The sequence below is a fragment of the Haemaphysalis longicornis genome, unplaced genomic scaffold (assembly GCF_048455015.1).
Source record: "Haemaphysalis longicornis isolate Haplotype H1 unplaced genomic scaffold, Haemaphysalis longicornis Haplotype H1 scaffold_12, whole genome shotgun sequence".
Classification (NCBI taxonomy): Eukaryota; Metazoa; Arthropoda; class Arachnida; order Ixodida; family Ixodidae; genus Haemaphysalis; species Haemaphysalis longicornis.
Window position 1 is genome coordinate 19,730,251 of NW_027526225.1, and position 17,100 is coordinate 19,747,350.

General features: G+C 45.8%; 1 protein-coding gene across 1 annotated transcript in view; it reads left to right on the plus strand.

Annotated features, from left to right (window-relative positions):
* LOC144161523 (uncharacterized) overlaps positions 1-17,100 on the plus strand; it is a 101,650-nt gene that overhangs the window by 79,019 nt on the left and 5,531 nt on the right. The window contains exons 15-21 of the mRNA XM_077692182.1: positions 3,377-3,526; positions 5,384-5,526; positions 6,040-6,112; positions 6,573-6,665; positions 11,173-11,264; positions 13,096-13,200; positions 14,086-14,206. Of these exons, the coding sequence (XP_077548308.1) occupies positions 3,377-3,526; positions 5,384-5,526; positions 6,040-6,112; positions 6,573-6,665; positions 11,173-11,264; positions 13,096-13,200; positions 14,086-14,206 (777 nt within the window). The remainder of the gene's footprint in view (positions 1-3,376; positions 3,527-5,383; positions 5,527-6,039; positions 6,113-6,572; positions 6,666-11,172; positions 11,265-13,095; positions 13,201-14,085; positions 14,207-17,100) is intronic.

Genomic DNA, 17,100 nt, shown 5'->3' on the forward strand with positions numbered 1-17,100 from the left:
ACAGATGAAATGCTGTCATCTTTGGCAATATCCTTCATTGAAAACAGCAACTACCATCAACATTTCATAAGCCGTACCTCCATTAGCAATGTTAAAGGCCCGCAAGGTTACGCGATGAAATTGCCGCGAACCAGGCATTCTGTTTGCATACTTCTGTTTTCTTTTTTTCCATCCGCGGCCGCGCCCGGCTGTGTTATCAGTGTTCCAAGCAAAGTGCATTTCTCTTTTTTTTAATGCCGCACGGGCTATCTCATCCCGCAGGGATAGTGACTGACGTCGCTAGCCTTGAATAATCTTCCTTGATCTCCAGTGCTCTCATTGTAATACGACGTTTCGAGAAACAGTCGCGCCGAAAGATAAATACCCCCAGGGCACACGCCACGGCATTCGAATCACTGACACTCGCCTGCGCACGTCACTTTGTTGACTCCTTCTTCGCCGCCTGTGTATTCTTTGAGTTGTTAGGGGAGCACAAGTTCGCTCCAATAAACCTGCTTTTCCTTCAAGACAGCTGCGCCGTTTTTGGCTACGTGACAATATCTAGCCGAGTTACATTTTTCTTTTCGCTTGCTTTCTCTGTTTACAGTCGTGTCAGAGAAAGCGTAGAAATCATGTCATTGCTTAAAAGACTTTAAAACCGTTAATATTTGTTTGTTTCACGCCGGTATTGGTATACAGTCGAACACGGATATATCGAACTCCAAAGGGATCGCGAAATAGTTCGATATATAAAAAATTCGATATAAAAAATATGGGCTCTGAGACCTCACCTGTGGCGGAGGGCCACTTACCGATCGGCGCATTCAAGAATGACAACTAATTCCGCACTAACGACGCAACAGGATGCTTTATTTGCGTGAAAAGAAATCGCTGATCTTGGCCTGCTTCTTCGTCCTGTACATGGAATTAAAGACGCTGGTCTCGATATTCTCGAGGCTATCCAGGTGTGACAGCCCAGTTCCTCCCATGTCGCCGCAACTACGCAAAATCAAGCTGAACGCAGCCGCCAGTTTACCGGCGGAGTACGATCGTGTAGCCGCATCCTCGTCCGGACGATCTTCTCCACTCGAGCTATCAGCCTGGGTTCCTGCAACCGCAGCTAGGATATCCTCGTCACCGACGCTCGCAACAGCCTAAACATTGCTGTCAGCGTTCACGATGTCGCCAGCAGACAGTCCGGCTGGAACAGTAGCCGGGAAAAGGGACGACAGCTCGCGAAACGTGTCGTCCATGCCCTATTCGTCGTCGTCGTCGTCTTCGCAAGCTTCCGAATGTTTGGCGGTCACGAAGCCTGCCTTCCGGAAGCAGTTGGCCATGCTCTGCTTTACGCTGTTCCAAGCACCCGTCATCATGTGTATGGCCCCCAACTGGTCAACTTTAACCTCGGTGCCCACGCGGAGGTTCTTCAAAAGCCTATCGAGGAGTCGCCTCCTGTACCCAACCTTGAACGACTTAGTCGAGCGGTCGAGCGGCTGCAGCCTGGCTGTTGTGTTCAGAGGCAGAAACTTGAGCTCTATGTTGTCTAGCTCGCAGGTGGTTTGGTTGGCCGAGCAGTTATCCATGAGAAGGCAAGCGTGACGCTCCGACGCCCCGCCCCGGCTTCTGTCCCTGTTGGGTTTCGGCGAAGGCACTAAGCGACCGCGGAAATCGGGGGTGCAGCGACCGCCGAAGAGCACCTTCCAGCTCGTGCGGTGTTCGATATACCCAATGTCGGGAAAAATACCGTTCGATATAAACGTACGAATTCCTATACTTTTACACAGAGTTTTCAAGGGGATAATTCATGAGTTCGATATAGACAATAATTCGATATACCCGTGTTCGATATATCCGTGTTCGACTGTACGTTGCTGTAACTTGAACTTTTATGTCTTTTTAATACTGGACGCTTTCACTGGGTTTCGTGCACTGTTAGGCGCTGAATCGTTATCTTGTTCGTTCTCTAAAAGAAAACCTCTAGAATTATATCTGTTGTAAGCACCTTATATTTGTTGTATTTATTGAATGTACCTCGGGCGTTGTAACATAAAGATGAACGGACTGATAGGTTCACCAAACCACTCAGGTTGATGCTTATTTTTTTACCTCTGAGGCGTCCCTCCCTGGCTCGAAATGTCGCGAGTGCTTGAAGGAGGATGCGCAGTACTGCGGAAAAAACATCCCGGCACAAACTGCATTATGCTGCGTCACAGTATATTTTGTGCGTGTGTTTTACCGGTATGCTAGTCCAATGACTTTGGAACAATGCACTCGCAGCAGCCGACAGCTCGCGATAAGTAGACAGTTCGCTCTATGAGAGCATTTGTTGCAAAACAAGTGCTTTACCTGTCCCTTCATTACATATATCTTATTCCTGCTATTAGAGAGTAACTTTGTTTCGCTTTAAAGTGACCCTGCAACACTTTCTTCAACTTTTTTCTAAAGTTAAATGCTTGCACAACCTAGTCACCCAACACACCCAGTATTTAGATTAGGGGATCAAGAAGTACCTCAGTCAAAAATTACTGCTCTATACCCATAAGATAACTTGGAAACTCGCTCAAAATATTTTTCTCTCTTTCCCGGTCTTGACGTTCTTCGACGGCCCGGATTACGTCACTAAGGCCATGTAGCAGCTGTTGGCTGGTTTTTCTTAAGTGGCAGCAATGAACGCTTTTCGATAGCAACTTTAAAAATAAAACCCCAAAAATAAAGCATAAATGGAAGGCGTATCTGGTGCGACGAGCAAATCACCCATTGCCGCTCCGTACTGGCGATAGCTATAGCTTTCGGAGTGCTTCCAGACGCGAAGGAAAGAGTGAAAGCGGTTATCAAAAGTGTTGCAAGGTCCCTTGAATGCCCTTCCTAATCGTGCCTCTAGCACTAGTTGGTTTCTTACAAAGGTTTAAAAATCACAGCAAATATTGACACTTCGCCAGTGTGCTCTAGCTTCTCAGACAATAACTGCAGTTGTCTGGCATCTTGGTTAATGCAGGTAAACTTAAGTTTTATTGGCAAGCCTATTTTCTATCGTTTATATCCTTATTACGTGCTTTTAGTGTACATTGTTTTTGACCAACTTCACCAAACAACGAACCGCAAATCAACAACAATGTTTTACTGGTGGCAAAAATATCCGTAAATAAGTTTGACAGAAATGGCTGCTATTGGTACACTTTCTTCGCAGATTGGAGGGGAAACCGCATAAACTGCGCACAGGCGTTTTGAATACGTTTCTTGTTATACTGACTTACAGCATACATAAGGCACACACAACTTTGAAAACGGCAAATTCTATGTATTTTCTCTTTAAAACTATATTTCCTGATTGTTTATTATTGGAGTTGACTGAGCTCAGAACAAATCAACCAAAGTGGCACTTTTCCCTATTTTGCAGGGTAAAATGCTCGTTCTCGACTTGAGTGCTGAAGTGTCGCCTGCATACAAAAATTTGTCGATGTTTTACGGCCAGCCGTTCATCTGGAACATGCTGCTCAATTACGGAGGCGTGCTTGGGTTGCACGGCTCTCTGAAGTCCGTTAATGAGGTAAGTGAGCACATGCTGGGCCGTAGCTATTTAATAATAACGCTGATTGACTGCTACTATGTAGAAAAAAAATAAAGCTATTTTGTTTTTTCTGCGTGGAACGCAAATATATGATCTGAGATACAGCATACAGTAGAACGTGCAGTCTGATGGCAATTAAAAACGAACAGCGGACACCCACTGACGCATTCACAGAAAATACGTCAAAGGGTGGCGCAGGGGGAATTACTTGAACAAAAATACTCCCAGTCCGCTGTTTGATTTTGTTCCTAGTCAAATGTGCGCTGAATGAAATCTATCAAATATCATGTGGAATGCAGACGTAGAAATGTTCCATATTTGCAAGATTCTAACGCAGCCCCGATTGAAATACGAATCCACGCACAAAAAAATTGCCACCATCTTCCGCGAGGGGAACCCTGGGGTGATGCAAGGCATCTCACGGGGTTCAATTCGCGTTTCCGTTATGTTGGTTACCCAAATGTGGTTGAAGTGTAGCGAACCTTAAATGATGCTCAATCACACGTACATTTCCAATTACGCGGTAGCAGGCATGTTAGTGTCCATTTCAACTCATCGGAGCAGCAGTCGGAGCAGTAGCAGCAAGAGCGACTGACGGAGCGACTAAGGAGCGCGCTGCAGTTACCGCGGTTATATAGCCGCTCTGCGAGAGAGAGTGATGAGAGAGAGACAGGCATGCGCACTAACGCACAGCTGGCATGGCGAGGAGAACGCGCTAACGCAGCTGGCAGGCGAGGGGAAAGGAGGAGGGTTGCGGACGCACGCCGGATGGAGGCACAGGCCGAGTGCAAGAGATGCCTTGCATCTAAAATATCTTGGCCGCGCTTCCACCGCGTACATGAAATATTGCCCTTAACATGCGCCTCAGAATTGTACAATACATTTATTAAACATAAATCGGCACACGCTGTGTGTAGCTAAAGCCGTTCCGTGAAGCTCTGTACAGCCGGTAAAAGGCTTGTCTATAACACAGCGTTCGTACTCTCAGCCCTATCCTGCCCCGCCGGAGCGGGATTTGTATAAAACTACTGCGGAATTCTGAAGTCTTAGCCCTTCGCTTTTGCCTCCGACATGTTTGGAACGAGTATGTTTCGGCAGTTTTCGGATGTAGCTGGTTGAAGTTGAAATCGCTGTTATAGACAAGCGTTTTACCGGCTGTACTTAAAAATGTAGTCCGTTTGTTTTTTCCAATTGCGAACACCCGGCTCCAGGACGCCTTATGCACTGGACGCTGCCCGGCTCTCTTCAATTTCTAGCAAGATGACTACTTTGCGTTTAAACAAAGCCTCCGTCATTCATTGAGGCGCTTCGTTTTGGTTCCGAGGTTTTGGAGTTTTGAGTCCGATTGTCGCGCGCAGGTATTTTTGAACGCCAATTTTTATTTTTTTTTAAATCCCGCGTCATCTCCACTAACGTGAAACCCGGGAAGGGGCGAAGGAAGCAGTGTATAAGTGTATTCGTCGCTTCTCGGCGCTTTTGCCCAGGGAGATGAAACCGTTGAATATCAATGTAAGTAAAGCAGAAAAATTACCCCATGAACGGTAATTTTTCGGTTAGGGAAACCACAAGATATTGTCACGAGAAGACGATGAAGAGGGCAACGCAGCGTGGCTCGGTAATCCCAACCTACGACGACGAAGAAGATCTGTCTGTGCGCTCTGCCTGCGCGGGCTCTGGCTTGGCCGCCATGTAAATAATCTGTAAATAGATCGTTCGACTGTCTCATCGTTCATGCCGTCTGTCCTGCCGCCACGTTACAATATGCATTCTGAGGTGTCTTGCAGAGTCGGGCGCCTATGTACCCACTGACATTTGCAATTACCTTCTCTTATTCAGGGCCCCTTCGCTGCTCGCAAAGCGAATGATTCCACAATGGTTGGAACCGGTCTGACGGCGGAAGGAATCAACCAAAACGAAGTGATGTTTGAATTGATGAATGAAAATGCCTGGAGAAGCTCCCCCGTCAACATTAGTAAATGGTAAAATAGTTTCTTATGCAATTTCACTTGATTGATTGATTGATTGATTGATTGATTGATTGATTGATTGATTGATTGATTGATTGATTGATTGATTGATTGATTGATTGATTGATTGATTGATTGATTGATTGATTTCAGTCTGTTTAGGGCTACCCTTTAATGTTAAACTTCAGGCTTTATTGGTTGGAACGGTGATGTACAAGTTCTGTCAAAAGTAGCCATAGCACGGGCGCATAAATTTACCCGAATTTCCCAGTTTTCGAGCCAATGACTATCAAGCATGTGCTTGCGTTAGGGTTTCTGAATTTAAAACTGTTCATACACCTGCAGTATTTGCTACGCAGCGTAAAAGAGATTCGCTTTTGTCTACGGACTCTTGATCCGTTTGCCTTGACTGTACATTCATACCAGAGCACACACAGTCACGTGGGAAACAAACTCATATTTCACAGGATGCACTTGTACTGTAGCTGGATGATAATTTACAACTGTTCCATAAATTTCTTGCAGGATAGAGAACTACGCGTTGAGGAGATATGGCAAAGCGAACGGAAATGCGTCGTCTGCTTGGGCCCGGCTTGCGGTGAGCCTGTCTGCTTTGATCATTCGGGATAACATTCTCATAGACTATTTTTTATTATTATTTTTAGATTACCGGATAATACTATGGTACCCCCCGCTGATTGTCCCTGTCGCTGTCTTACGTGCCCATCTGGTATTGTCACGTAGCCAAAGACGACGCAGGTGTCTTGAAGGAAAAGCAAGTTTATTAGTGTGAACTTGTGCTCCCCTAACAACTGAAAGAATTCAGAGGCGGCGAAGCAGCAGTGAACAAAGTGACGTGAGCAAGCGAGTGTCGGGAATCGGATGCTCTGCGGGCATTGATCTTTCGGCGTGGGTGGTTTTTGAACCGTCGAATTAGATCAAGAACACTGCAGATAAAAGAAGACTATTCTAGGATAGTGGCGTTGGGGCGAAACATTCTCGCTATCAAAGGAGATAAACCCTACATCAATCGATCAAATCATTTTTATTCACTCTAGGGAAGCGTTTACGGTCTGGAGCCGAGCACAGCTATCAAGGATCACGGACAATATGCCGTCGTGGTACGGCCTTCACTCCGCCTGAAAAACAAGGTAAGCGCGTACCGTTGGTTTATATTTCAGATATGAATCCCCTAAATCCACCTGAGTGATAACATTATACAGGCTGCACTTAAAGTATGAGCGCTTTTTAGTACCTATATTGTTTCTATGTCACACAACAACGCGAATACCTGCTTGTTTAGTAAATGAAAATGGCCTGTTTATTTATTTACAGTATACTGCGGTCACGATGGACCATGCAGGTGGGAAACATATAACAGCAATACATATAATTAAAATAAAGTTCAACTGCCCCGAAGCCATCTCAGTGTTCATTCGGGAGTGAAAGATGCTTTAATTGCCGCGAAATTTCCAATCGAAAAAAAGCAAGCAGAAATTTTGTAGAATTCAAATTTGGCGCCCTTCGAAGACCACCTCATAGTCTCTACAATGGCAGAAAGAGGGCGCCAGGAGTCCGCTAGAAGTAGGAGTTCCTGTATAAACATCCCCCTCGCGAGGGGCACGATCAAATGCAGAGCATTTCCGGGGGCGCACGACGTTAAGTAGTTTGCGTTACGTTAATGTTGTTGCACTTGTGGCAACTGCTGACGAGCGCTCTCTCGTCAGCAGTAATTTGAATGAGTCAACGATATAAGACGCGTCCGTAGCGTCCCATTCTGTGTCCCGCAGTGGGTAGAGTACCATTACATTGCGTTCCGCCCGCAGGGTCGAGGGATCGAAACCTGGCGCCGGATAGTATTTTCTTTTATATAGTGTAGGGGGAGGGGTGCGGACAGCGACGGTGCGGACTACGACGGGACAACGCGGGTGACATCGTGAGTTACTGAAATGCTCTGCATTTAAAAAATTGGCTTAATCCACACTGTGAAGGTGGTTGGAAAGCGAAGCTGTAAACGACACACCAATTGCCCATGCGAAGTCACCTCAATTCACCCACGTGGCTCTATAAAGAGTGAAACCAGAATCTGCCAGCCGTTACCTGGAATTCGCGGGGGCGGCGTCCCGAACGCAGCAGCAGCGTCGGCCACGGCCGGGCTAGAGCAGTGGACGCCGCCGCTGTAGCCCGGCCGTGCGTCGGCGGAAAGAAAACGGAGACGACTGTCTTTCGCAGGGTTAGACAGGGGAACCTAGCCATTCTTATGTGCTATCTTGGGGCTACACCACCGCGCGACACAAGCGCAGATACCGAAACAATTCGACATGTGAGCTTAAGTGATTCCCATTTATACCGATTTAAACTATTTAGTTCACTAAGTTTGAGAATTGCGAGAAAGAGGAGGGAACTTTTATAATCGCTTTTTATCGGAACCAGCTGCCCTTTTCTCCTTTTGCAATACCTCCTAAAACGCAACCGAATTGGTATTCACAATTTAGAAAACGGAGTCCTAGTCGTGGCAAGCAGTGCTCAAAAGGTAGCGTTTCTCTAGCGGCCAGATGTCTGTAGGTGGTTTGTACACTTTGTTTTCCCGCTCTGCAAACCAATACTTAACGTATGTTTGCCGTACGACCACTTAATTCCGTCGGGTGCGGGTTACCCTGGAGGGGGTGTCGAACAAGTTAATCAAGCCGTGCGAAGGAAGCGCGTAATGGACGCGAAGCTGCACCAAAACAGATGTGGGCAAAACAGCGGCCCTCAACTATTTATTTACGAAAAATACCTTACAGGCCCAGTAGGGCATTCGGTGCGAGGGGACTTGCAGGCGTTCTTGCAAGGAAACAACAACAATGAACTTCATGCCATTTTTGAACATTTTAAAACATCTTCAGCAAGTTGATTTACAAATGAAGCACATGTGGAAGGCACATCGTCACAACAGGCGTAATACAAGTAATTACAGAATGTAATAATAACAACACGTCAAAAAATTATGCAAACCACGAAACGAAACCCTTCATGCAAATAGACACTTCATACGGTTTAGAACAGGGCCTGTACCAGTGTTCTCACGTGCATTTAAAAAATACTCGAGACGTGGTTCATAGGCACTGTCTATGCAGTGCTGCGTTTGTTCCCCACATAATCTGATATTCAGAAATTGTGTACTAAGCGCGCTACTTTTTAAAAATCTTAGTAGATTTGTTTAGCATAAGCCAAGTTTGTTGTGCGAAAAATTGAACCATGTTTTATTGAAGTCACTCAGATCTCAAAATTGTTGTTTTAAATCCGAAACTTCGTAAAATCGGGGAAAAAGCAATAACAGTACGGGCAAATCCGAACGTTTCGTGAATTGGGAAATTCGCAAGCTGGGGTTTTGCAAAACCGAGATCCAATGCATTAGCTCGGCAAGATAATGTTGAAAACCAGATCTTCACGGCTTCTGCGTAACTCATCTGCAAAAAAAAGCCGTCATTGCAGTTGTGCCTGGCGCGTTCAATATCCCTGGAACCGCCTGGTAGGATAATCCTTAATCCTGGCAGTGCAAACGATTCAAAGGTTCTACCCTCCATGATAAGTGTGGAGGAAAATTTTTCAGAGGAGGACTTTTGGCCATTTTTTCTTTAATTTACGGTAAATTACCAAAGTGCTGGATGTTATCATGTAGCTGGCCTGAAGGGAAGTAGAGCACACGAACATCGGGGGATAGATTCACGTTGCGCAATAATGGCTGCCCGCAGTAGTCAAAATGCGACCACTTACGTTCATTGACAGATTGTAATGCTCATATTAAAAATAAAGTGCTGTTACTTCACTGAGGGACGAAGTTCAGACTTCGTGGTCATTGTGCCAGAGTTATAGTACAAGCTTTAAAGGGACACTGAAGTGAATTTGTCAAGCTCCCGTTTTTGCTTGCACTGCGTAGACTGGCTCAAATTAGCACACTTTTCATCGTTTATTCGGTTGACAAATCGGTAATTATTTTACAAAGCGCGAAAGAAGAAAAACTACCATGCGCGGTTTGCGGCGGCCGCACCAACTAAGGCTGTGACGTTGGGAGGAGCGGGCACCGTGATTGGACGATGCCCATGGTGAGCAACCAAACAAGTTTCGGTTTCGGTTTCTGTTCTGTAAAACACAACCGTTGGCGTTGTTGGATGGGCATTCTCAATATCTCAGTAATCATCGTACCGCGCTTCTGCCATGTTGGCAGCTGTAAAAATGCATAAAGATAAGCCTCCTAGGACGGATTGGAATCGTAGCATTCACCAGCCGAAACCTACGCAGTGCAGGAACGCCCTCCGCGTACCCGCAGACGCCCAAATGTCATGCGCTTTTCCCCCATATTTGGAGCTTGCCTCCCTCATGCCTGTACCGTAAAAAGCGTGTTCGCACCAGACCAAGGGTCTGTTCATTCTGGCCTGTGCCCACTGCCTGCAAGCAGTCGGTGCTTATGGCAACAGCACGCCAACGAGAACTCGCTAGCGCGCCAGTGCCAGCCTCCGCGCGTTTTGTGAACTAGTTCGTGGAGCCGTGAACGTTGCGGCCCAAAAAAAGGTGAACTCAATATAGAAAACATCGGCGGAAAACAAAAAAGTTAACTTACAAAAAAAAAAGCACGTACCCGCGGGGATTCGAACTCGTGACTTTCAAAATACTTGCGGTGGCATACCTAGCAACCCAGACCGCTCGGCCACGGAGCGGTTTCGGCTGGCGCTGGTAATATAGGGTATATATTGTACCACCAGTTTACACTTTTCTTTAGTTTTGGCATTTCAAGCAGCTTAAGTGACTATTTCTTGTATTGCGCTCGTGCAGTAAGCGTCGCCCGAGTTTCCACAATAGCTCACGTCTAGCAATTGCATTTCGTAGACGGAAAAGCGTTATCAGATGCGTAGTCGTGCTGCTGACCGCTGTGCTTGTTCGCCCAGCGCAAACAAAGTGCTTCCCGCACCCTAGTTTTACGCTGTACGGTAAAAATATCAGTTGATTTTATTTCCTTAGTACCTATATTGACTTCGCTGACTCTTCTCCCGCCTTCAAGAGGCCTTATATTTTCCTACTGGCATACCAGTCAGCGAAGCGTCGCATGTGCGCTTGTGCAGCGCTTGTGTGAAGCGCCTTGACTTGGAGCTAGATACAGTGTACAAACTAACCAAGTAAAGAAAGGCAAATTCTACCATTCACAAACGTGTCCTGGCTTCGTTTCAACTGAGCGAACGAATTGCGACGACCCGTCGGCGGCCGGCGGACGAAACGCTGGGCCGACTGACTCTGTCTGAAGGCCGGGGAGCCGTGCAGTAGCTCAGCCAATTGCCAGCTTATCCCCTCCTGACGTCACACGAAAACGCCGCAGAAAATGGGCGAGCGTAAAGAGAGGAGGACAGCATTTTCGAATTAATTTTTCTACTAAATAAAATCGCGTAAACGCGCCCAGGGTGGTCGAAACATGGCCTGGGGACTCCGGACTACAATTTGCGCAAGTAATCCCGCAATGTTTACATATCACTTCAGTGTCCCTTTAAATTGAACTGGTCAGACATGTTACATATGGAAACACGCTGAGTTTCTTTGTTTTTTTACTTTTAGTGCTGCGATAAGGTGAGATGAGATTTGACGTGTGTTGTTGGGTTGTAACAAATTTTCCTCAACGTTTTGCAGACATGGTATGATCCAAGCGATGTCTATGCTGCCTGGGAACATCTATTAAACGCGGCTAACGATCCTGACATTGCGCCGCAAGCGACGTTCAGGCATGTCTAACCTATACTTTCCACTCAACTGTCCGGGTAAACATCCGTATGACTACCAGTTGACGTGTGTTTTGCGATAGCTACGAAGTACACATTTTCAAATTCAAAGCACTTCTTTGAAGAACGCGCAGGCGGGATAGAAAATTTGTTGTGTGATTTTGTTTTTGTCTGGCATATTTTGCTGGTGCTGTTTTTTTATTCATTGCGGAAATAATACAAGCCCGTGTTCCGTCCGTTCAGCAAAGAGCCATACAACATACTCCCTGCTATGTTTAGTTTGGCCTTTCCTCAGCATGTCCCAAAAGAGAAAGGAAAACCTCCTGAATCTATTCACTGAAAGTGGTAATGTCACTTTCAGGTGCATTAATATTGTCAGGTAGAGTAGTTTTAGGATAAGAACTGGTTGCATAAGGTGTTCATAATTCTGCTGTGAGAATGGGACTCAAAATTCAACTCGAAAATCAAGTTGTACGTGTCAGTGATGCGGAACTGAAGCCTGATAACTGAATTGCGACATACTCCAGTAAATTATTCTCAGAGTAACTTACCCGAATGACTTTTCACTGCGGAAGCTGAGGAAATTCGTGCATAACTAGGCCAAGCGTATGATATGGCTCTAAAAAGTGGGCAGTGACTGGGCAATAACAATGGCAGCATGATGCTTTTGCTTTTCTCTAATGCAACGCCTCAGCTCCGATCATATGTAGTAGAGCAATAGTACAGTTCACAGTATTGCCACCATCTTCGTCGTTGTTATTTTAATAGGAACTTGGCGCCTTAATAAACAACTAGAAATCAAACCTAGATCAGCTCAACGGGCCATGGAACGAAGAATAATCGGAGTAACGCCAAGGTAGAGGAAACGAGCTTCCTGGATCAGGGAACACACTTGAGAAGAAGGTATCATACTCCAAATTAAGAAAAAGAAATTAAGTTAGATGCAATGGTTATCGGTGGAACACCATGGCGACGGGTATAGCAGAAGGGAAGGGCCAACAACTCGACGGAGAAATGAAGGAATTTCGGAGGCAGGAAATGGACTCGAACAGCGCAGGACAGGAGCAGATAGATGTCACTGGGAGAGGCTTTCGTCCTGCAGTGGACTTAAATACGCTGCTGCTTCTGCTTCTGATGATGATTATGATCATTATCATCATCTGCCGATTTCTGCACACACCAGGATGAACGTCTTGCCCTTCGACTTCCAACTGCTCCTGTCCTGCGTTGTCCGAATCCACTTTGCGCCCCCAAATCTTCTTACATTCATCATCATCATCATCGTCATCATCACCACCACCATCCTATCTACGCCCACTTCAGGGCAAAGGCCTCTCCCATTAATCTCCAATTACCCCGGTCGTGTGCTAACTGCGACCAATTCATCCCTGCAAACTTTTTGATCTCATCGGCCCATCTAACATTTAGCCGCCCCCTGCCGCGGTTGCCTTCTCTAGGGATCCACTCTATCACCCTTAATGACCAAGGTTATATTGCCTTTGCATTACCTTTCCTGCTGGCCCTGCCCAAGTCCATTTTTTCTTCTTAATTTCTACTAATATGTCCTTAACACGCGTTTGTTCCCTGACCCACTCCGCTCTCTTCTTGTCCCTTAAGGTTACACCTGTCATCTTTCTTACCTTATCCTTCCATTTATCCCAGTTCCCCTACCTCTGGTCCTTTGGTGGCCATTCAGGTACCGGGCCTTCAAGTTCGCTCAAATTTCGTTTTTGATCGCACCGATTTTGGGTGGATTGGGGCTCAGCCAACCAAAAGGAGTGACCTGATATTACGTGTAAGTGCTGTAATAGTTTACGTGATCTTTATTTTTCAGATATGATTTGGTAGACGTAACACGCCAGTCGCTTCAATTGTTGTTTGACAATATCTACACTCAGGTTAGAAAATGTTACTTGCGGAAGATGAAAAACAAATTCAGGTGGGTTAAAATTTTTACCATGTCATTTTCTTAGATTGAGTTAGTGCACCTGAAAAAAAAACAGCACACAAAGCTTCCCATAACTGCCGCTGCAGCTTTTTGTAAAAAAAACTTTCGACATGCGCCAAAATTTGGCCAGCATTCGTTGAGAATGGTGTACGTTTCCATAATTATGCTTCCATTTTTGTGAAGAATACGACAATATCGCTATGACCTGTTCGTTTAATTTGAAGGACTGCCACAAGAGATGTTTCATTTGTGCATGGTCATTAGATAGCGAGTGCCTTAAACAGGACATGAAATGATATCAAAAGAACATTCCCTTAAGTTTTACCAATTTTGACATGTGAATGCAATGAGGCCCATTTTCTCGCATGATCAGGAAATGTGTAGGTAGTCAATGAGGCTCTTCGCAGTCTCGAACTCAGAGCCTACCCTTCAGAACTTTCCCTTTAAAGAATCCTGCATTATACCAGGCAGAGATAAACCTGAGCGGGATGCAGCAGATTTCGTGTTTTTGAATCGAACAAATAGAACCACCTTAGATAATTGTGGTTTGTAAAACGATACCCTGCAGTAAGACGTCATATGGTCCCAGCACTGCGACCTGCGTTCGGAGTGAGGAATAACAACCGAATACAGCAAATTAAAACCGTTTTTTGTATAAAGAGGCTTTGTCAATCTATTTGCGTGGAGATCTGGGAAATAATTTGATGTCCATCAAGCTTCCCAGCCTCAGCCAATTGTGTGAAAAACTTTAGTAAAAGGAAAAATTAGTGTGGAACTGCGTTTTACGTGAGCCAGTCGTGCAATGGGCGACTAGTACGTGCATTAGGATTTTCGTTGTATAAGTTCACAAAACAACCATTAGTCTTCGCTTTTCAGGAAGTTCGCTGGTCAGATGATGAATGTGCTGCTTGATCTTGATACTTTGCTGGCATCTGACTCCCACTTCCTTCTTGGAACATGGCTGAGAGATGCGAGAAACTTGGGAACTACGAAGGAGGTACCGAACTGGTTTGTTCACACTTTGATATAAAAAGAGTGCGCAAATAGCTCGCTTAGTGCTCGAGTAATTCGCCACAGAAAGTTTCTTCCAATGCGTAGCACTTTTTCACTAGCAACGCAGGTTTTTACGGGATTCAGATTGAATTTCTATCCACGCTCTCCTTGCCGCATTGTTTTTCGTCACCTGAAAAACAACTTGTGCCATCTATATTCCTTATATATGACCGACCCGCCGGACCTGCCTACAGCCTCATTTTACTTCCACAACCAGACCGGCCATGTGGGACCGGCTTTCCACACGTACACACAGAGTACGTGTGTGCACTGTGTACTCTTTGACACCCGTGGTGCCTCCTGACGGTGCAGAAGAGAACTACTGTGCCAGGAAAAGCTCTGGTGGTGCTGGGGCAAATACTCGATCCCAAACACCACACCACGGGTGGCAACAATTTCTTGACAATTTCTCCCCATGTCCAAACGTGTGTTTTAACTTCCTGTGGCGCTTGATGCGCCCGCCCTGCGTCAAAAGGGATCAGGACCACGAACTTACTAATGAGCCTAAGGACTAATCTTATATAGGCGGGGCCTTCCCAGGCCGCCACAACTGCTGGCACGTCCTATATGCCAACAGTGCTGAGCATAAATGTTTGCGTTGGGCAGAATTAAGGCAAAACACAAGTACAGTAGTGAAAATACAAAAAGCAAAACACTCAGTAGTGAAATTACAAAAAACGAAACACAAGTACAGTAGTGAAAATTACAAAAACCAAAACACCAGTACACTAATGAAAATTACAAAAGGCAAAACACAAGTACAGTAGTGAAAATTACAGCGTTCTTTTCCCTAAATGTTGAAGTATGAATGGGTTTTGTGAAAATGAACAAATTTCTCGTTAAAAATAAGCTTACATAAAACCAGAAAAGCATAAGATATAACATGACCCCGATTAGCGCTTTCATGAGAGCACAAATACAACACAAAGAAAACCGGTAGAAAAGGTCGGAGTCAAGGTGAGGAGCAATAAAAGTAAAACAAACACAAAAAGATAAAAACGCATCTGTTTTGCACTATCGCCAACAATGTCAAACCCACAAAGAATTCAATGCCCCTTTCTTGAGGGAAAGGTGGTTAGAATGTGGAGCTTTCTTTTCGTGCACCCTGAGTCAATGTCAAAGTCCAAAAAACCAACCTGCTTCGACAATGTCGGAATTGCGCAATCGGAATTGCGCAATTGCGCAATACCTCGGATTCATAACGTGAGGGACCCAGATTCGATTCCCACCACTGGAAGCGTTTTTTTCCTGGATGCTTGATGTGCATCATCACCGTCATCATCATCATCATCATTGTAATTAAGTACCCACCAATTGTGTAATGTTGGCTTTTCTGCAGTGCATTTTGGCATTCAACGCCACCAGTGAAGCATATAAGCTTCGCTTTAAACAAATTCCGGGCTACTCCACCAACCTGAAACCTGGGAAGGGGCGAAGCATGAAGTGTATAAGTGTATTCAAAGATTGTAACTCTCTCTCTCTTGCCAAACGGCGCGCGCTGATTCGGCACCGAAGGAGCGCTGGTGGGAGGAGCAATCGCGCGCTTGCTGAGGCGGTGGCGCCCTCTCTTGCGTTTAACCGGATTTAAGCAATTCGATATGGACAGACTGGCCGTAAGTTGTCTTCATGTCACTCGCCACAGCATGCTAAGAAGTATGCTTAACAGGAGAAAACCTGGCGTTTGAAACCAATTCTGAGACAGAATTTAACAAATTTCTGTTATCAATGCAATTAAATCCTGATTAGTCCTCTATTTTAAATCAAGTGAAATCATGTTAGTTTATTTTGAACGGATTTTATTCATTATTAACTTGTTTTTTTACCATTGTTTGACAACTTGGCTTACAGTGACGACATAAGACGACGACGACAGGTGACGCCGACAGCTCGAGCCGCTAACCTGCTTCGCTCCTAAAACATACAACTGTAATCGGCAGGTTTCCCGCTTCGAAAACGACCCACAAAGAGACTAACAAGAGAAAAGCATCTTTACTGTATCACACCCGCACTTGCTCAGCAAAATATACGGCTGGGCAATTCAAGATGGCCACTGTACGATCGCCTCGGTGCTTTTCACTTGCGGTGGTAGGTGCACAACACACTCTGATGTGCTGCCCGGGGTATGCTGCAGATCGGGCGACCTTGTTATCAGCGATACGCAACCCAGCAGCCTCACACGCCAGGCTGAACAACATCGTCTTCTCAAATTGGCATTACAAACTGCTAGAGATGTGCCACGTCTTATTAGTTTTCTACGGTTCACTCAATTACGTGACTTATTGTTTTATCGTGAAGCAGCCACATGTTTAACGCGTCAGGTGCCGCTCAGGCGGAGGAGTTGCTGGCATATTTTGCAAGGCGAGCGCCATCTGGTGCAACAACCCCCAAACAACTAAGCAACGAACCTTAGGTCCACGGTTAAGTACGCAGCGCTTAAGCATCTGCTACTGCTGTTTCACGGCGTCGCCGTGCCTCGTAACCGAGCGAACAAATGGGACAACGAAGACAGAAAGGAAGCGGAAGATTAAATTATGGCGAAACTGTGAGGGGAAGGGCAGTATGCCGTGGCGGAGCCCCAGAAGCTCAGACCGCACTAGGTGCTGCACGTACATGGGTCCTATGTCGTCCTCTTTGTTTCGTGGCTCATGCGAACCACGTGACATTTGCGCGGGAGATTCAAACCCGATTTACAACATGGTCGGCGGTGGCGACGCGCTGCGAGATAACAGCACACTAGCACGCGCCGCCATGCGTTCGCTGATCACGCGATCACTTCCTGAGGCACAGCAGCTATACGCCGTGACCGAGAAGACTGCAGCTCACGCTACACAGAAATTT